The 21,765-nt window shown below is 43.9% G+C and overlaps 1 protein-coding gene across 1 annotated transcript in view; it reads left to right on the forward strand.

The window, feature by feature from the left end:
* EIF4EBP2 (eukaryotic translation initiation factor 4E binding protein 2) overlaps positions 1–20,292 on the forward strand; it is a 37,077-nt gene extending 16,785 nt beyond the window's left edge. Inside the window, exons 2-3 of the mRNA XM_066349771.1 lie at positions 12,018–12,203; positions 13,374–20,292. Coding sequence (XP_066205868.1) covers positions 12,018–12,203; positions 13,374–13,405 — 218 coding nt within the window. The 3' untranslated portion in view covers positions 13,406–20,292. The remainder of the gene's footprint in view (positions 1–12,017; positions 12,204–13,373) is intronic.
* The last annotated feature ends 1,473 nt before the right edge of the window (positions 20,293–21,765 follow it).

Genomic DNA, 21,765 nt, shown 5'->3' on the forward strand with positions numbered 1-21,765 from the left:
TCACATACTGCTCTTAGGAATGAAAATGTGCATGCAGCTGCTTTGGAAAACCATCTGGTAGTTCCTTAAAAGATTAAAAACAGCCTGACCAGGTGGTGGCACAGTGGATAGAGTGTTGGACTGGGACATAGAGGACTCTGGTTCGAAACCCTGAGGCTGCCGGCTTGAGCGTGGGATCATAGACATGACTATGCTTGTAGACATGACTATGCTTGCTGGCTTGAGCCCAAAGGTCACTGGCTTGAGCAAGGGGTCACTCACTTTGCTGTAGCCCCCCAGTCAAGGCACATATGAGAAAGCAATCAATGAACAACTGAGGTACCACAACGAAGAACTGATGCTTTGCATCTCTGTTTATCCCTATCTGCCCCTCTCTCTGTCTGTCTCTCTTTCTAACAACAACAACAACAAAAAGATTAAAAACAAAAGCCTGACCAGGTGGTTGCACAGTGGATGGATAGAGCACCAGAATTGGGATGCTGAGGACCCAGGTTCGAAACTCGAAGGTCGTGGGCTCACCAGCTTGAGCATGAGGTCACTGGCTTGAGCAAGGGGTCATGGGCTCAGCTGGAGCTCCCGTTAAGACACATGAAAAAGCAATCAATTAATAATTTAGGTGCCACAACTATGAGTTGATGCTTCTCATCTCTCTCCCTTCCTATCTGTCCCTGTCTGTCTCCCTCTCTCATGCTTAAAAAAAAAAAAGTTAAAAACAATTACATGATTCAGCAGTTATGCTCTTAAGTATGTACCTAAGAGAAATGAAAACATACAGGGAGGGGCAAAAGTAGGTTTACAGTTTTTTTAAAGTACATTTTATTTTTATTTTATTTTATTATTTTTTTAACAGAGGCAGAGATAGACAGGGACAGATACAGGAACGGAGAGAGATGAGAAGCATCAATCATCAGTTTCTCGTTGTGCGTTGCGACTTCTTAGTTGTTCATTGATTGCTTTCTCACATGTGCCTTGACCGCAGGCCTTCAGCAGATCGAGTAACCCCCTGCTGGAGCCAGCGACCTTGGGTCCAAACTGGTGAGCTCTTTGCTCAAGCCAGATGAGCCCGCGCTCAAGCTGGCGACCTCAGGGTCTCGAACCTGGGTTCTTCCGCATCCCAGTCCGACGCTCTACCCACTGCGCCACCACCTGGTCAGGCATATTCTTATGTTATTACTTGTTAATGTATATATTATTTTCTATACAAACAACTGTAAACCTATTTTTACCCCACCCTGTATGTCCACACAAAGACTTGTACATGAATGTTTCTAGCAACATTATTCAAAATGGAAACAACCCAGATGTCCCATCAACTAATTAACTGATAAATTGTGATATATACCTACAATGGAATATTATTTGGCAATAAAAAAGAAATGAAGTACTGATAAATGCTAAATATGGATGAACCTTGAAAATATTAAGTGAAAGAGCCAATCATTTAAGACCATATATTATTTTATTATATGATTCCATTTATTTGAAATGTCTAGAATAAGAAAATCTATAGAGAAAGAAAACAGATTCATGGTTGCCTAGGGCTGGAAGAGGCTGTTGGTAAAGGGAATGGTTATCTTTGGAAGATGACATTGTTCCACAATTGATTGTGGTGATCGTTGCACAATTCTGTGGATATACCAAAAACTATCGAATTATATACTCTTTGAATTATATCTCATTAAAGTTGTAAAAACTTAGTTTATCACCTCTGCAGTAATAGAAGTTCTTCCAAGTTTCTTTTATACCCCACACATAGGTAGAATCGCCATTACTTATTTCCTAGTTGTTTTCAATTATAGTTCCTTAATGAATATATTATTGCTAATATAATTTAGAAATATAAAGCCTACTTTTTTTTTTTTTTTTTTGTATTTTTCTGAAGCTGGAAACGGGGAGAGACAGACTCCCGCATGCGCCCGACCGGGATCCACCTGGCACGCCCACCAGGGGCGACGCTCTGCCCACCAGGGGGCGATGCTCTGCCCCTCCCGGGCATCGCAGACGCGACCAGAGCCACTCTAGCACCTGGGGCAGAGGCCAAAGAGCCATCCCCAGCGCCCAGGCCATCTTTGCTCCATTGGAGCCTCGCTGCGGGAGGGGAAGAGAGAGACAGAGAGGAAGGAGGGGGGTTGGAGAAGCAAATGGGCGCTTCTCCTGTGTGCCCTGGCTGGGAATCGAACCCGGGTCCCCCCGCACGTCAGGCCGACACTCTACCGCTGAGCCAACCGGCCAGGGCCATAAAGCCTACTTTTATCTTGTGCTTGTTTCTACCACCTCACCTTCATTTTCCAAGCTTGGTGTATGGCAGAAGTGAGAATAATCTTATTCTGACTTTCAAGTTAAATGTTAGTAAGAACATTGCAGAGTGAAACTTCACCCTTCTGAAATCTAGTGATGACAACAAAAATGGGGGTGACAAAACAGATGTGCAAAGTCCATCCATTAATGCTCTTTCCGTTCAATAGAAAGCCATCAGGCCCCCTCAGCCAATTTACTCTTTATTTTACATAACATTCTAGTAAACAGATTACCAATTTCCAAACCCAATAGTTAAAAAGCTTTAAGTTTGAACGGGTAAAGGCTGTATTATATTTATATTTATATTTATATAGACTCTCCCCCTTACCCCATTTCATTTGTCAAAGCCCTAACCCCCAATGTTAACAATTTTGGGGATGGAGCTTTGGAGAGGTAATTAGGTGTAAAATAGGTCATGAGAGTGGGGCCTTTGTGATGGGATTAGTGCCCCTGTAAGATGAGGCACTGGAGAGCTTGCTCCCCTCTTCTCCATGTAAGAACACAATGAGAAGGTAGCTATATCTACATGCTCAGAAAGAGCTCTCAGAAACAGTTCATGCTGCCACCTTGATCTTGGTTTGCTCAAGAACTGTGAGAGAATAAGTTTCTGGTTAAAATTGGTCTACAATATTTTGTTAGAGCAGCTCACGCTAAGACATAAGGGTAAGGCAGTTCTTAGCCTGAGAATGAGGGAGGAGGCAAACTGGAGGGAGGCATACAAGCACAGCCATGGCAATCTGAACTCTGCATAGTGTAAGGAAAATAAAGAGTGTCAATTGAATAGGCCTTGAGACTTCTAGGTCGCAACATATAGTGTGTCCGTAAAGTCATGGTGCACTTTTGACCGGTCACAGGAAAGCAACAAAAGACGATAGAAGTGTGAAATCTGCACCAAATAAAAGGAAAACCCTCCCAGTTTCTGTAGGATGATGTGGCAGCATGTGTGCATGCGCAGATGATGACGTAACACCATGTATACAACGGAGCAGCCCACGGCCATGCCAGTCGAGATGTGGACGGTACAGAGGAAAGTTCAGTGTGTTCTGTGGCTCGCTAAATTCAAATCTGTGACCAAAGTGCAACGTGAATATCGGCACGTTTATAACGAAGCACCACCACATAGGAATAACATTACTTGGAGGGATAAGCAGTTGAAGGAAACCGGCAGTTTGGTAGAGAAACCCCGTTCTGGTAGGCCATCAGTCAGTGACAAGTCTGTAGAGGTTATACGGGATAGCTACCTAAGGAGCCCTAAAAAGTCTGCGTGAGACCACATCGAACTGCACTGAATAGGTATGAAACTGGGAGAGTTTTCCTTTTATTTGGTGCAGATTTCACATTTCTATCATCTTTTGTTGCTTTCCTGTGACCAGTCAAAAGTGCACCATGCCCTGGCCGTTTGGCTCAGCGGTAGAGCATCGGCCTGGCATGCAGAAGTCCCGGGTTCAATTCCCGGCCAGGGCACACAGGAGAAGCGCCCATCTGCTTCTCCACCCCTCCCTCTCTCCTTCCTCTCTGTCTCTCTCTTCCCCTCCCGCAGTCAAGGCTCCATTGGAGCAAAGATGTCCCGGGCGCTGGGGATGGCTCCTTGGCCTCTGCTTCAGGCACTAGAATGGCTCTGGTCACAACAGAGCGACGCCCCTCCAGGGCAGAGCGTCGCCCCCTGGTGGGCAGAGCGTCGCCCCCTGGTGGGCGTGCCAGGTGGATCCCGGTCGGGAGCATGCGGGAGTCTGTCTGTCTCTCCCTGTTTCCAGCTTCAGAAAAATACAAAAAAAACCCCAAAAACAAACAACAAAAAAAAAGTGCACCATGACTTTACGGACACACTGTAGTATAAAAAGTTATTTTCATAATTGTGTCCCTGATCCACCAAGAGAAGGTTGAGTTGTTTTCTGTTTAAGGTAGTAAAAAGTTTTAAATCCATATTAGAAAAATTTTTATCCAAAATAATTAAAATTATTTACTTTTTGAAAGTTGAACTGTTTTCTGCTATACAAAATGACTCAATTTCCAGATGCCTTTTGAATTGTTACTCTAATTCTTAATATTTTTCTTTTCTTTCTTTTTTTTTTTTTTAAAGTGAGAGGAGGGGAGGCAGAGACAGATTCCCGCATGTGCCCCAACCAGGGTCCACCCGGCAGGCTCCCTACCAGAGGATGCTCTGCCCATCTGGGGCCGTTGCTCGGTTGTTTGGCAACTGAGCTATTTTCGCACTTAAGGCAAGGCCACAGAGCCATCCTCATGCCCGGGGCCAACTTGCTTGAATTGTTCAAGCCATGGCTGCAGGAGGGTAAGAAAGAGACAGAGAGAGAAAAACGGGTGGGGGAGGGGTAGAGAAGCAGAGGGTCACTTTTCCTGTGTGCCCTGATCAGGAATCAAACCTGGGACTTCCACACTCTGGGCCGATGCTCAACTGCTGAGCCAACTGGCCAGGGCCTAATTCTTATTTTTCAAAATAAAGAGGTTAAAGGTAAATTTCAACTTTTCATCATCCTAAATTTATATTTGAAACAGGATATAAGACTTGTATATTCTTTAAACAAGGAGTGAATGATTTCTAACTTTTCTAAGTGTTCTGATGGATTGGAGGAAGGCATGTAAAACTGTTCTGTTAAGGTTAGGATCATGGTACAATCACAAATGTACTATGAGCCTTTGCACCTAAATATTCCTAACAATAAAAATAGGAAGCTAATTCTAGCCTACTTTCAGAGGACTAAAAGACTTCGTTTGTGAAGTTTTGGTCTTAACCTCTTTCCCTAAGCCTTGTAGGTGAAAGAAGCACCATTAACAGAGCTGTTCCCTGGTTTTTGCCATGCTGCTCTTTTTTGGTGAGAGTAGGGGAGAGATAGTGAGGCAGACTCCCACATGAGCCCTGACCAGGATCCATCCAGCAACCCCATCTGGGGCCAGTGCTCAAGTACCGAGCTATTTTCGCCTGAGGCTGATAGCTAGGCTCCAACCTAGCTATCCTCAGCACCCAGGGCCACACTTGTACCAATCAAGCCACTGGCTGCAGGAGGGGGAGACGAGGGAGGGGGTGAGAAGCAGACAGCCTCTTTTCCTATGTGCCCTGACCAGGAATTGAACCTGGACTTCCGTATATCAGGCCAACTCTATCCACTGAGCCACTGGCCAGGGCCTTGCTATGCTGTTCTTTAGAGATCATCATCCTCTCTACCAGCATCCCCTTTTCATTTTTTTTCTTTTCTTTTTTTTTTAAGTGAGAGAGAGAGAGACAGACAGAAAGGGAGAGAGATGAGAAGTATCAACTCGTCGTTGGGGCACTTTAGTTCATTGATTGCTTCTTATATGTGCTTTGACTAGTGAGGAGGACTCAAGCTGAGCCAGTGACCCCTTGCTCAAGTGACCTTGGGCCTAAGCCAGTGACCATGAGGTCACGTCAAGTAGGTGATGCCTTGTGCCCACATTCAAGCTGGTGACCTTGGGGTTTCGTACCTGGGTCCTCAGCATCCCAGGTTGACGCTCTATCCACTGTGCCACCACCTGGTCAGGTTACATTCCCTTTTCTTACCAAATAGTTTGTAATACTCCTTAGTATTCTGAAATGAATTTCTTAGGTTATATGACCTACCTATTCACATCAGTTTTTAAATTGTACATGTAAAAAGAAATGCAAGGATGAAGTAATATATAAAATGTATAATATTTGCCAAACTAGAAAACCCCAAACCCCCTTCACCACTTCCCCTCACCCTATCTTAAAAGGTAGTGCTTTAGGGCAAATGATTGGTGGTCTGTGTTGTATAAACTGCTTGCCATACCATGTGCTGTCTACCCTGTGATTATTATTAAGTAGTACTGTGTACCTTCCATCTCTTTTACTTTAGACAACTCACTCCCACTCTTGGAGATCATAGTGATTGTGAGGTAGACTGAAAGAAGGCTGGACTAAGAGTCAGGAGACCACAGGATCACTACACATTTTGCCTTTGATTGGCTCTGTGACCCTGATTAAGTCACTTTTCTGAGTCTCAACATCATCCGTCAAAGTGATCTGTATTGACCCTTGACTTTCTTACTGATTCTTTGATATTTCATCTATTCTTAAAGCACTATTAGGATTTTAGAATAAGGATGAAGTTGGGTTCTTTAATAAAACAGGGATGACTGGGGAACTTGAAAAAAATACGGATTTTTAGGTTCTACCGTATTTCATTAAATATTTTAACACGCCATTTGGTTCATAATATTTTTTTTCTTATTTTCCTCAAAACCTTAGGTATGTCTTATGGAGCGAAAAATACGGTAATTCCAAGGATTGGAATTCACTTGGAATGTGTTTTGTTGTGGGGTTTTTTTCATATAAGAAGAATGGAGATAGATAAATTTTTCGCATGTGTCCTGACTGGGATCCACCTGGCCACCCACCCCCTTCTGGGGCTGATGGTTGAATTAGCCGAGCTATCTTTAGTGTCTGGGGCTGATGCTGGAACCAATCTAGCCCCTAGCTGCAGGATGTCCATATGTTGGGCTGATGCTCTATCCCAGGGGTCCCCAAACTTTTTACATAGGGGGCCAGTTCACTGTCCCTCAGACCGTTGGAGGGCCAGACTATAAAAAAAACTATGGACAAATCCCTATGCACACTGCACATATCTTATTTTAAAGTAAAAAAACAAAACGGGAACAAAGACAATATTTAAAATAAAGAACAAGTAAATTTAAATCAACAAACTGACCAGTATTTCCATGGGAACTAGGCTCCTCTCACTGACCACTAATGGAAGAGGTGCCCCTTCCAGAAGTGCGGGCGGGAGGTGGATAAATGGCCTCAGGGGGCCGCAGTTTGGGGACCCCTGCTCTATCCACTTAGCGATCCAGCCAAGGCCAGAATGGGTTTTTTTTGGGGGGGGGGTTGTATTTTAAGTTGGAAAGGGGGAGGCAGTCAGACAGACTCCTGCATGTGCCCAACTGGGATCCACCCGGCATGCCCACCAGGGCGCAATGCTCTGCCCATCTGGGGCGTTACTCTGTTGCAATCAGAGCCATTCTAGCGCCTGAGGCAGAGGCCATAGAGCCATCCTCAGCGCCCGGGCCAACTTTGCTCCAATGGAGCCTTGGCTGCGGGAGGGGTGGAGAAGCAGATGGGCACTTCTCCTGTGTGCCCTGGCCGGGAATCGAACCCAGGACTACTGCACACCAGGCTGATGCTCTACCACTGAGCCAACTGGCCATGGCCAAGGCCAGAATGTTTTTAAACAAGCATCCATGGTCATTTTGATGCAGATATCTGCAAAATTCTTGTCTTAGTAGCTTCCCAAGTATAGCACAGTATTTTTCTTAGTGTATTATGGAGAAGCTGAGAGCCAGATATTTTATTTTCATGTCTTATAAACTGTAAATATGATTGTGTGTGTAGTATAGTTGCAACAGAACTAGCTAGTAAAATAGAAAGTTGATATGCTTTAGAACTGATTTGAAAGCCTTAAAGGTGTTGTTTTTGTTTGTTTTTTGAGAGAGGCAGGGAAAGAGACAGGAACATTGAGCTGCTCCTGTATATGCCCTGACCAGGAAATCAAACTGGCTGGCAACCTGTGCTTTGGGACAATGCTCCAGAGCTATCCGTCCAGGGCTAAACTTTCATTGATTTTTAGAGGGACGGAGAGGAAGGGGAAAAGAGGGGAGGAGAAGGGGAAGCATTTGTTGTTCCACTCAGTCGTGCATTTTTTGGTTGCTTCCTGTGTGTACCCTGACCTGGGATTGTACCCACAGCCTTGTTGGGACAGTGCACTCTTTTTTTTTTTTTCTGAAGCTGGAAACGGGGAGAGACAGTCAGACAGACTCCCGCATGCACCCGACCGGGATCCACCCGGCACGCCCACCAGGGGCGAAGCTCTGCCCACCAGGGGGCGACGCTCTGCCCCTCCGGGGCGTCGCTCTGTTGCGACCAGAGCCACTCTAGCGCCTGGGGCAGAGGCCAAGGAGCCGTCCCCAGCGCCCGGGCCATCTTTGCTCCAATGGAGCCTTGGCTGCGGGAGGGGAAGAGAGAGACAGAGAGGAAGGAGGGGGGAGTGGAGAAGCAAATGGGCGCTTCTCCTATGTGCCCTGGCCGGGAATCGAACCCGGGTCCCCCGCATACCAGGCCGACGCTCTACCGCTGAGCCAACTGGCCAGGGCGGGACAGTGCACTCTTAACCCACTGTGCTAACCTGAGCTAACTGGCCAGGGCCTAAAGGTTTTGTTTTAAAGTGTCTTCATGTGCCAACAGAGTGAGAATGTTCTTATTCTGAGACATTTGTCATTCTTTCCTGTGCCTGATTTGTGGTATTATTGAGAAGAGAGTATGCTTAGTGCTTAATTTTGATTGTTAAAGCAAGGATGGGGGAGGTAATTGATAAGTCTCTGTTGGCCATCTTCTCACCTAGTTTGACTCTTTTCCATCTAGTCAGAAGGAAATTATTTACTAGCATTTGCATAAATGTGTTATGGCAGCAATGCAGCTATTAATCCCAAGCAAATTATTGAGTTTTTAACTCATTTGCCACCTATTTAATGTTGATAATTGCTTATTTGGAGTAAATGTTAAATTTTCTTCCTTTTTTGGGAAGATTCCAGAGTTTCTGTTCCTTTTGCAGTAAATGCCTTGCTTTTTTTTTTCCTCTTGCTTCCTCACATTTCAACTAGCTGTTGTATTTGTTCTTCTGTTTCCATGGATATAGCTGTCATGTGTTATTTGAGGAAATCTGCCTGAACCAGACTCTCCTTATAATATGTTAACAGTATTCTTTCTTTTTACTTGGGAAACATTGACCAGCAGGTAGTGTTTACATTCTGCCTCTTTAAACTGAGTAACTTTGTACACAATTTTATTTTCATATAATACTGCCTTTCATTGGATTGCTAAACCTTTAAAGCAGGTTTCTCTTCTCTGGGTTTAAGCCTAGTGTGAGCAAGATGCCTCCACATGACTGTATCCTTTTGTTACGTGAGCAGTAATGGCTAGTGTGCTGGGCTGCCTCTCTCATTTCCAACTGACTTGTTTAACAGATATCTCATGGTCACATTCTTTCTTCCTGAGCTTGCTATAGTCTTAGAACCAGCAGCAGAGCTCCAGGCGTCCACTGCATTAGGCCAACATCAGGCATCCACTGCATTAGGCCAACATCAGGCATCTTTGAATTGTCACTGTATTTTTCGCTCCATAAGATGCATCTGACCATAAGACGCACCTAGGGTTTTAAGGAGTAAAATAAGAAAAAAAATATTCTGAACCAAATGGTGTGTTAAAATATTTTATAAAATATACCACAATAATATTCCAACAATGTAAACTCAACAGCAGTATTAACAACCATTAGCAGTGTTATTAACAAATGAGAAGAGACTTTAATGTTCAAATACTCTTTTAGTTGTCCGGGAACCACAGCAGCTAAAAAAAATGAACATTTGCTCCATAAGACACACTTTGGGGGGGGGGGGGGGAGTGCGTCTATGGAGCGAAAAATACAGTAGTTTTGTGTCTTATTTTTAGTCATTAGTACTTAAGGATGATCAAGACAAAAGAAATGAACAGCAGGCCATGGATAGGTAATTCAGTTGGTTAGAGTGAAGTCCTGATACACCAAGGTTGTGGGTTCTATTCCCAGTCAGGGCACATACAAGAATCATCTAATCAGGAATCAACCAGTGAATGTATAAATAAGTGGAACAACAAATTGAACTTTCTCTTTTTCTCTCTCTCTCTCCCTCTCCTTCATTCCCTCCATCTCTCTCTCCTTCCTATCTCTCTGATATCAATTTTAAAAAAGGAATTGACCATTGAACACATAAATAAGTAGAACAACACATCGATGTTTCTCCCTTCCTCTCTGATTTTAGAGGGATTTTAATAATTAAAAAATTTTTACAAGAACTGAATAGATACTTCTCCAAAGAGGACATACAGATGGCCAATAGACATGAAAAAAAGTTCAGAGTCACTAATCATCAGAGAAATGCAAATTAAAACCACAATGAGATTTCACCTCACCTGTCAGAATGGTGCTCATTAACAAATCAACACACAGTAAGTGCTGGTGAGGGTGTGGAGAAAAGGGAACCCTCCTGCACTGCTGGTGGGAATGCAGACTTCTGCAGTCACTGTGGAAAACAGTATGGTGTTTCCTCAAAAAATTAAAAATAGAACTGCCTTTTGACCCAGCTATCCCACGTTTAGGAATATATCCTAAGAATATCAAATCACTGATTCAAAAGAAGATATGCACCCCCATGTTTATTGCAGCATTGTTTACAATAGCCAAGATCTGGAAACAGCCCAAGTGTCCCATCAGTGGACAAGTGGATTAAAAAGCAGTGGTACATATACACAATGGAATACTATGTGGCCGTGAAAAAGAAGGAACTCTTACCTGTTGTGACAGCATTGATGGACCTAGAGATTATTATGCTAAGTGAAACAAGCCAGGCAGAGAAAGACAAATATCATATGGTCTCACTTATATGTGGAATCTAATGAACAAAGTGAACTGAGGAATGGAATAGAGGCAGAGGCAAGGTCACAAGGAGCAGAGGAATGGGGGATGAGGGGATGGGATCAGAGAAGGTGAAGAAATTAGTGAAATTATAAATACATGACACATAGATACAGATAACAGGACAGCAAATCCCAGTAATAAGGGGGTAGGGAGTTAGGGGGAGGAGGGCAAAGGGGGTGTAATGGGGGACATAGGGGTGGGGGTGGAGTGTTATATTGAGTGGGACGCTTGAATCCACGTTAACACAAAATTAATTTTAAAAATGCAAAAAAATATAAGACACGGTAAAAAATAAAAGGAGATGGATAGAAGTAGGTTTTTTTAATTGTCAGGTAAAGTGAACCCTTTAGAACTATTATAAAACATTTTGGTAGCATGTACTGGTAAGCAGACTAGTTCGTAAAATAGAAGAGGGCTGCCAGTTTTAGCCTCTGCTATAGCTCTGTGTGGAAAGAATGTTGGCCTCAGTGCCTTTAACCCAAATGTGGCTATATGTATCTATTGGCTACTTTTTCACATACTTTTTTTTTTTAAGAGAGAGAGAGAAAGAGAGGGTCAGATGGGAATGGAAAGAGATGAGAAGCATCAACTCATAGTTGCGGCACCTTAGTTGCTCGTTGATTGTTTTCTCATAGGTGCCTTGACCAGGGGGCTACAGCCAAGCCATTGACCCCTTGCTTAAGCCAGCGACCTTTGGGCTCAAGCTGGCAACCCTGCGCTTAAGCTGGTGAGCCCGTGCTCGAGCATGTGACCTTGGGGTTTCAAACCGGGTCCTCAGCGTCCCAGGCTGACTCTGTCCACTGAGCCACCATGTGGTTAGGCTCACGTATTTATAACTTTATTTAAACATATAAGTAAGTCATGGCCCTGGCATAGGGAACTCATGGTTTAGAGTGGCAAATAGATAACAAGAGTCCTAATAGATAATTTGTATTAAGATGGGGGGGGGGCAAAGTATTTGAAGAAAAAAAAAGGTTTTGTAAAGGAAGCAATGTTGGAGCTGAGGCTTGAAGGGTAAGCAGGAATTTCCCCTGCTGGAAAGGAGGAAAGGCATTCCAGCTGGCAGAGGAGCTAGGGAGGTTAGAGCTAATCCTTTTTGCTTGAATTGTAAAATCCTTAAGGGTTAGAATTAGATGGGATTTCAAATAAATTCTTGGGTAATATTATATGTTGATAAACCACTTTGTTTGTTCTCAGACTCTTTCCAATAATGTTTTCCAGGAACCCGAATCATTTATGATCGAAAGTTTCTATTGGATCGTCGCAATTCTCCCATGGCTCAGACCCCACCCTGCCATCTGCCCAATATCCCCGGAGTCACCAGCCCTGGCACCTTAATTGAAGACTCCAAAATAGAAGTAAACAATTTGAACAACTTGAACAATCATGACAGGAAGCATGCAGTGGGTAAGAGAATTCTGGTGTTGGGAATCAAGACAGTGGCCCTGGAAATGTGAATGTCAGTTACCTGTATGTTGAAAAATGTTGATGCTTCAATTAACTAATGTTCAGTTAGTTATATGAGTTTAAGGTTCCCACTCCCCCCCACCCCTACTTCCCTCACCAAGGTTAATTGAAATGTTCTGGAAACCCTAAGTTCTAAATCATAATTGAAAACTAGTGGATGCAGAGGGAAAATCCAAAATCATGAAATGGTAAATTGCAAAGATGACTCCTTGAACTTGAACTTTATATGACAAGGGAAGACACACACAAAAACCCCAAAATAATTGTATAGCTCCCATTCCCATCAATTTAATTTAATTTATTTATTTAAGAAATATTTTATTTATTGATTTTACAGGGGTTGGGGTAGAGAGAGAAGTATCAACTCATAGTTGTTTCACTTTAGTTGTTTATTGATTGGTTGTCACATGTGCCGTGTGCCTTGGGCCTTGACCGGGCAAAGCCGGGGTTTCAAACCAGTGACCTCAACTTTCCAGGTCGACGCTTTATCCACCGCACCACCATAGGCCAGCCTCCGTTGTTTTTATGTTGTGGGGAAAAGCAATATGTTTTTTCCTCTATTTGCTAGAATTGCCTATAATATTTATATAAATGGCCCCTACAAACACACATTTAGTAGTGACTTCTCGGTGCCTCTGGGAAGCAGAAGAGGGAGGTGGAAACAGCCAGCTCCTGAAATCCACCTCAGGTAGCACTCTGACTCTATAAATGGCCAGCATTCTGCCTCAAATTCCAAATCAGTTTTTAAGGTATGAAGTGTTGATTCAAAGCAGAGCCAAAGTTCAGAGCCTCCAGGAGAGTGTGCTGACTTGCTAGATGGCAGCAAGCACCCCAGGAGCTCCTGTCTGGTCAGCCTGCAGACAAAGGGGCACTGGTTGCATCCTTTCACTTGCATCCTTTTCTCAAATGCTCCTTCCCATCAGTGATTTGGTTGCCTGTCTTCCCCCAGATTAAAAGACCAGCCAAAGCAAAGCAAAATAATTGTTTTAAGGCAGCAGAGAATGGGACAGTTTGAATTAATTTTTGTACCTTGTGCAGAAGGAATGACAATTAAAGCTGTTTTGCTTTTCCTTTTTCTTTAAAACTTTTCATCTTTTTCATTCTAACTAGGGGATGACGCTCAGTTTGAGATGGACATCTAACTGTCCTGCAAGGATCAGAAGACTAGCAGCAACACGGACACCTGTATACACAGGTGATTTGGCCAATAGGATCAACAATGCAAATACAGAAGAGGCAGCACAGCAGTCCCCATTGCAGTTTCCACCTCCTCTTCCTCTGGGTGCCAAATGATGTGAAGATGAGCTTCATCTGACCATTTCTTCTCCCTCTTTCCTATTCTCCTTCCCAGTTAGACAGATTAGATTGAAGGCCCACGACATATTTCTGTAGAACTAAGCAGCCAGCAAAGGAAAACAGTTGAATGCTGGCTTCCCTAGTCATTTTGGTATTGAGAAGTACCCTTCCCGTTAAAAAAATAATAATAATAATAATTGTTTTTTAATCCCAAATCAGATTTCAGCCTACCAACAAATGCTGGCTGGGGAAGTGCTAAAGAGGTTTGGTGGGCTCAGCATTGTTCATGTTCTGACCCTGTGTTGCTCCCCCCACGCCCCCATCTCCCACCTGTGGTTCAGTGCTACCAGAGTCTGGGTTTGGGGTCTTCAAAACCAGAGGGAGGCCCTGGCCGGTTGGCTCAGTGGTAGAGCATCGGCCTGGCGTGCGGGAGTCCTGGGTTCAATTCCCGGCCAGGACACACAGGAGAGGCGCCCATCTGCTTCTTCACCTCTCCCTCTCTCCTTCCTCTCTGTCTCTCTCTTCTCCCTCAGCCGAGGCTCCATTGGAGCAAAGTTGGCCCAGGCGCTGAGGATGGCTCTATGGCCTCTGCCTCGGGCGCTGGAATGGCTCTGGTTGCAACAGAGCAACACCCCAGATGGGCAGAGCATCACCCCCTGGTGGGCGTGCCGGGTGGATCCCAGTCGGGCGCATGTGGGAGTCTGTCTGACTGCCTCCCCATTTCCAACTTCAAGAAAAAAAAAAATGAAAAAAAAACCAGAGGGAGGTAAACAATAAGGGAGCTGCTTTCCCTTTTATCTTCAGGTATTTGTTCTCGGGGCCAGCACAGCTTGTACAACTCTGGTAGCACTACCCTGTGACACTATTCTGAGGTCTACTTCCCCTCCACTGTCTGGGAGGATGTCTTTGCTATTATAGTTTATCTTCCTGTTTCTTTACTTAGCACATGTGTGCAAAGATTTATAACTCCCTACATGAGAAGGGGTTATTGGTAACCAGCTGTTGTTTTCTTTTCTTTCATTCTTCCCTGCTTGCATGATGTTGCTTACAGTCCTGTTGAACTCTGAGCATCCAGGGGATTTTACTCCTCCCAGAGTGGGTCCACACCAAGTGATAGAGGCACTTTGGATAAGGCCTGATCATAGTGTCCTGCAGATAATACTTAGGAATGATTTTGAAAGAGGGACCTATTTGATAACTAAGTCTCAGTGGTCATTGTTTTTCAGTCCAGTGAGCATTGTAATATTTGTTATCTCATTGCAGTTTTTTTCTATTTTGAGTTTAAAGATGACTTCCAGAATGCTCTTAGGAAAGAACTAAACTCTTTTCCTTTGTAGACCTGCTTTATTTGGCTGCCGAGATAGATAAGCATGGGCTTCGAAATGTGTTCCTCCCCGTTTTTTTGCATTTTCCATTGTACTCTGAACTTTCCCTTTCTTTCCTGTCTACCCTCCCTCCTATCCTTCCTCTCTCTCACTCTTCTTCCTTTTTCTCTGCCAGGCCATTTTTCAAATATACATCAAAGATACCTCAAGTGTTGGTATCTGATAATATCTGTCACTGCTTATCTGAGAAGTGACCTTTTATTTTTTAAGATGACTACAGACCTATTTTTAGATATGTTTTCAATACAATTTTGAACAGCAACTTTTTAATCACATCTTCCAGTGTTAGGAAGGTGAGAAATGTCTGTGGGCAAGTCGGCTGTCCCCTGTCACCACTCTTTGTCTCCTGCAGTCCCTTATGAGCTCTTTCCTTCTCCTAGTTTTGGGTGTGCATGTTTGGCATTTGTAGTGGATAGTTTGTAAAGTTGGACCATTCTGCCTTGTTTTGGATTGTTCATGAAAGCTCCTTCTTTTCCCTTACCCTTTGCTGTCACTGTCCTTCTATCCCAGCCACGCTCCGGACTGTTGCTTGGCATGGTGACCCCAGGAAAGTGACTACCTACTTAGAAAGACTCATGCCTCTTTTCCTTCATAGAAAGCCAAGTGGCCTCTGGTGTCCTGGGAATTTCTGTGTGCCCTGAACCACAACCCAGGTGTGAGAGTAACAGGCCAATTGGCTAAGAAAGAAAGCTATTTGTTTTTCTTTTGAACTATGGAAAGACTCTGTGTGCACATATATTTTAGACAAGAGAGGAGGATGTCTGAGGAACTTTGCTCTGTTTCCTGCTATAAAATGTGAATAGTTCAGAGTGAAACCTTTTGTGATGGTTGATGTCTCTCAGGAATAAGCTGGACCTCCAAAGTTTTGGAGATACTTTCAGTTTCAAATTGATGATCATAAATGTATGTTATGTTTGTTTATTGTGTACTGTTCTGATTTTAATTAAACTCCAAATTTCGCTCTACATTCTCTTGGAAAACCTCAAGTTACACTAATTTTCATAAGAGGCTTGCTCAAGATCTTTGTCCCCTGGTAACATGCTTTGTTAGGAATGAGGCTGGTCATGTTCATACTCTGGCCTTGGCATGTGGAGTCTGACTCCAGCTACAGCTAGTTAGTCTGTCAGGGAGCTGAAGAGCATCCCCTTCTTGATCTTTATTGTTGCACATGACAACTCAGCTTCCTTACTGAACGATGGGGAATGGAATTAAAACATGCCAGCTTAAGTAGTAATGAGATACCATTTTCTCCTTTTTTTGCCATCTTGGGGAATCTGCACATGGCCCCCTAATCAGAAGCCATGTTTCTAGTATTCTTGGAGTGTCCGCTGTATGGTACAACAGCAGCCCAATCCTTAGCCTTCTCTGCGAGGACTTCTTCCTGCCTTGTGCACTTCTTTTCTAGAGGCCACTGCTACTAGGGATACTTTGACTTCATACGTTGGTGTTTTAAAGATGATTCCACAAGTGAACAGATAAACTTCCACCAGATGGCACTTTGTGCCGTGCCTCAGAGTCATTTTCAGAGCCAGCCAGAATCCACTGGGTGGTTTACCTTCTGGATGTTTGGAAGGAAACCCACAGGTAAAGCCCTAAATGGCTATCTATCCTGGCTTTTTTGGGGGGAGGGAATACTCTTAGGGTACTATTTGAATGAGACAGTTCTTGACATCTTAGTGATCATTTGTATTTTTCTTTTTATGAGGAAACCATGTTTCTGTACTTTTGGGGACAGTCCATCTTAATGACAAATGACTTTCCAAATTTCCACAGGAAACATGCATTGTCAATGGTTTACCTTCTTTATAGTGTTTATAGTGTAGTTTCTTGTGCGTTGTGTTTAAATAGCTATCTCATTCTCAAGAGCATGATGTAGAGAAACGGGCTTTTAGGTGTTAGGCTTCCAAGCCAAGAATTTTGTCCTTCCACATCTATTGCTGTATAACAAACTACCCCCAAATTAAAAATCTTAAAAGAGCAAACATCATCTGTCCTTTTCAATAAATTACAAACTTGGAAGCAGCTCAGCATTGCGGTTCTGAAACAAGAGTCTCAGGAAGTTGCAGTAAGATGTTGGCAGGGTCTTCAGTCTTCTGGGGCTGGAGAATCCACTTCTAACCTCTCTCTTTGTGGTTGTTGGAAGGATGCCTCAGTTTCTCCCCATGTTGGTCTCTGTGTAGGGCATTGTGAGTGTTCATACACCACAGCAGCTGGCTTCCCCCAAGTGAGTGATCCAGGGGGAGAGAGGATGAGCAGGAATTAGCAGTGCCTTTGATGATAGTCTTTGAAAAGCACAGACCTTCACTTCTTCCTTATTCTGTTCCTTAGAAGCAAGCCACTAAGCCAAGCCTGTACTCAAGGGAGAATTAGACCCCACCTACTGAATGAAACAGTATCAAAGAATCTGTGGATATATCTTAAAACCATCTCACCCCTAACAGGATGAAACCAGGCCAATGCGGGTAGGGCATAGGTTTAAACTATAATAGATGATATGTTGAGAGATATGTTGCTACTGAAAACAGTTCTTTAAGATGTGTGTCACCAAACTGGGATAGAAGACTTTCTTTCCTCAAAGTTACTTGATGGTTTTGAGACGGGTGGCAGGAAATGACATTTCCCAGATATACTTGACTACCAGCAACCCAAAGATGCTGCTTTGCCAGTCCTATGCTTGGTGTCTAAGATGCAATATCACTTGCTGTCCCCTCAAGCCAGGGATCGACAAAGGGAATTGGATCCTTGTAGCTGATCCACTACAGCTGACCTAATCAGAGGCAGGGGTTAGCCAGCAAAGGGAGCAAACATGAATTAGATGTTGGGTTACTGAATTGAAGAAAAGCTATACAGGAATAGGAGTTACAGTGCCTGTTACCAGCATTTTCTTATCTATAGCCCTGCTTGCTTGCTTGCTTTAGAGTTCAGATTCAGGGTGAAATAGATGACAGCATCTGGACCAGGTCTCCCAGGTTGATGCTTGACATCTGGTCTTCAGCTACACTAGCTGAAACAGACTTGGGTCAAGCATCAACCATCAAGCTACTTGTCAAAGTAGGGAACATCTTGGAATTAGAAATGTCTGTGCTTGATTGTTCCTTTAAGTCCAATGTACAAATTAACTCTGTGTGCCACCTAGCCCTGGGCTTCCTGATGGAAATGGGTTTTTAAAGAGAACCAGTCCTGTCTTTACCCTTGGGAAGCTTAGGTGAGGCTTGTCAGTTGAGCACATCTTGAGTGCATGTCTGCTTTGTTTGTGGTACCCATACCCAACCAGGTTTTTAGAGATTTCAGACATCTCAAAGATGCAGATTCTTGTATGGGTTTACACTGCCTTTTACCAGCATTTTCTTATCTGTAGCCCTCCTTGCTTTAGAGTAGACTTGAACTACTCTGAGGCAGCTATAAGAAAAGGTATTTCTTCCAGAAGTAAGAAACTCATCTTTAAAGCACCTTCAAATGAATTTTGTTTTTCCTCCTGATTCTAAGATGGAATCAACATAGATGGTGTTTTATGTTTGTTGTTTGGGTTACCAGCTCTTTAGGATTCTTAGAACTTACCTTCCCAGTTCCAACATTTCCACTAGAATTCAGCCTGCTAGGTTTTGTGGGCTTCACCCTCAGCGTCTGTCCGTCATTCAGCCAGTAGGTATTGAGCGCCTGTTTTGAATCAAGGCTGCAGGTGTAAGGGGCTCGTGTGTTGGCAGCAATACCCCAGGAACAACCGTTCCATTCTCCCCATCTTGGATCCTCAGTGGGGCACCAGGCATTCTGGCTGCTTCAGCCAGGGCCCTTAGCCCTTTGCATTTCCCTTTAAAGGGGGAGCCCAATGCCTTTATTTGGGTCAGAACTTTCCCTTCTTGGCAGGGTTCTGGACTACAAGCACTTGGGTGGCTATTTATTAATCTGCGAAACCCAATCACCCACCCATGACCTCTGGGAGAGAGCAGTGTTTGTTTTAAAGAAGCATTGTTTCTTTGGGAGGGTAGTTTCTGTCTAGACTTGAAGGGGGCGTAGTTACCACACATACTACCCTCCCCACCCCCAAGTTCTTTACCTCTCAGCTTTTAATACAAGATGAAATCATACTTTGAGACAAGGGGGTCTCAGCTGTTTAGAATGCTTGTCCCCCAGGGGCATTTTGTGTTCTAATAGTAAGGATATTCCAGTTCAGCATTGAAGTTTCCTTGAAGCTAGCTCACAGGAATTTTTACTGAAGACTAAGAATGATTGATATGTACTTATTTTTTCAAACATTCATGTCATCTATCTCACCATCTAGAATTCACATTTCTTCAGGCTGGCCCTGAAATTTGATACCTTTTAGCAAAGCTTAGATTTAGAAGTTTCAAGGCCCTTGTTCAGGTGGTCTGGTTTCACTTTGCTTAACTACTGCCTGGCAGCCCATACTGTGTGGATGCCCAGTGGAAAATACTATCGAGGCAAAAACACCATTTTGGGGGTATTTAAACTCTGACTGCCGCCTTTCTGTGAGTGGAAGGCTGGCTGAGATGTTGCAATTCTTGATAATCACTTGGCCGTGTTGCAATTTGCAAAGGCAGCTCTTGCCGGCATTTAAAACCAGAATTCCTATACTTCAGACTTAAAGAATTCCATGAATCAAGCACAGAATATCCATTTTTGCCCCATTGAAATCTCTTTCTCTCCATCTTAAAAGGCGGGAGTGGGGGCAAAAACCCCAGCCCCAATCAAGGGTGCTTTTTACTTGAAACCAGGAGAGGGGGAGGAACACTGTAGAGATAAGGGGCGAGTTGGGCAGGTGAGCCACCTGCTCCTGCTGTGTATGCAAATCCTGAGTACTGTGAGCCAGTGCCTTTGCTCCACCTGCAGGTGGAGCCCATCTCTTTCCATCTAGGTGAGGAGACTTTCTGCTACCAGGGGTAAACCTTAAAGCAGGTGGCTTGGAGAGCCCAGCAGACACTCACATATTCAGGTGTCCATTTTAAGCATCTTTAAAATATTTTATGTATTTAAAAAAAAATGCCTTTCCCTGTCTTAGTGACACCAGCGGCCCAGTTCTATTCGTTCTGAGTGGAAAAGCAGAGACTGCCAGTTCTTTCTTTGACCTCCCTTCCTCCCCCTTGATGACTGTCCCGACGCCTCCAGGGCGCTCACTGCCATGGGTGGACAGCAGAGGGCACCATGTAGTCCCGAGGCAGTCCTGGGTGATTCTGTGGTCAGTTGTTTGAGAGTCTGTTGGGTTTTCTTTGTTTTGGGTTTTTGTTTTTTGTCCAACTGTTCTAACAAACCAGCAGGTGTTTGGAAATAAGGGGGGAATTCTCACCAATGGTTGCTGTTACAGTTAAGTCAATAAAAATCTTGAATATCAACTTGGTGTTCTTTTTAATTTTTTAAAACTTTAGGTACGCCCTGGCCAGGTAGCTCAGTTGGTTGGAGCATTTCCTCAATATACCAAAGTTACAGGTTCAGTCTCTGGTCAGGGCACATACAAGAATCAAAAAAGATTCAACCAATGAATGCATAAGTAAGTGGAAAACAGATTGATGTTTTTCTTTCTCTCTCCCTCTCTGTCTGAAATCAATAAAAATAAAGTTTTAAAAAATATTAAAATTTCAGGTGAAATCCTGTTGGTTTCACACTCAGGGGTTCTAGGCTGGTGAGAGAGATGGGTAACGGCAGTTGGCCACTTAATGTGTCTGTTCTTCTTGACACTTGGGGAGCACTGACTGTCCATCTGGCCCTGTATATGCAAGGAGGTGATGTGTCCCTTCAGCGGCTTGGAGAAGGTGGACAGGCTGGGGCTGAGTGTACAAGAAAACTAGGTGCCGGCCTTAAGGAAGCCCAGCAGCGTTCCCCGAAGAGGGCTGCCTCTGCCTCTTGGGAGCGTTTGCTAGAAATCCATCAGATCTGATGTCTTAAAATAAACTGGGCTATGCTGTGTGAGCATCAGATGATTTGCTATTGTTAATCCAGTGAGGCTCATCTTAGTATTGAGAACAAGAATAATTCTATCATTTCATGTTTTAGATGCAGTTAATGAGAATCCATAGAATAAGACTCGACTTGAGATGTGTTCCTGTCGAAACAGCCTAGAGGTTTAGCACTCGCTTTGGAGGAGCAGGCTGGGTTCCAGCTCGCAGCGTAAGAGCCACATTCCCACCAAAAGGACTCTCAGTCGATCCCCTTCTCTAAAATAGGCTTAAGATAAATGTTTTTCCTGGGTGGTTTGAAGCTCAGGTAAGATTGTGGGAAGCACTTAGCCCAGTGCTTTGTACCTTGAATTAAGTGAGGGACCCAAACACAACTCAGTTGGCCTGACCACAGCTGTCAGTGGGTCTCCTTTTCCCAGAGTGCAAGTCTGCGAGTAGAGCAGGCTTGCCAAAGGCAGCCACCATCTGGTGTTGGAACCTCCAGGACTAAAGAATCTAAGGGAAGATGGGGCCTAGTAATTTTTAAAACACTTTGATACATCCTTTATTTTGCCCCAAAAGCAAGTAGAATATTAACCTCAAATGCAACTTAGGATACAGGGGTGAGTGGTTTGCTGCCGATAAAAGGGGAGGCTTTACAACATGGAGAAACGAGAGTGGGTTGAGTCACAGGTGCTTCCCAACTGTGTGTGTCCTGTTTCTGCTCGTCTCCTTTTCTCCACTCCTACCTCCTGCCAGGCCTGCCAGCGTCCCCAGCCAAGGAGAGGAATGCATCTGATTTTCCCCACCCACCTACTGACTTGGCACTGCTATAGAAATGATAGGAGACCTTTGCCTTTGGAGCAAGTTAAAATACCTCTGCCTATTCTATAAAAGCCCCTTCCTAGCCCAGTTTAGGGCAGGACTCAGTTT

The sequence above is a fragment of the Saccopteryx leptura genome, chromosome 9 (genome assembly GCF_036850995.1).
Source record: "Saccopteryx leptura isolate mSacLep1 chromosome 9, mSacLep1_pri_phased_curated, whole genome shotgun sequence".
NCBI lineage: Eukaryota > Metazoa > Chordata > Mammalia > Chiroptera > Emballonuridae > Saccopteryx > Saccopteryx leptura.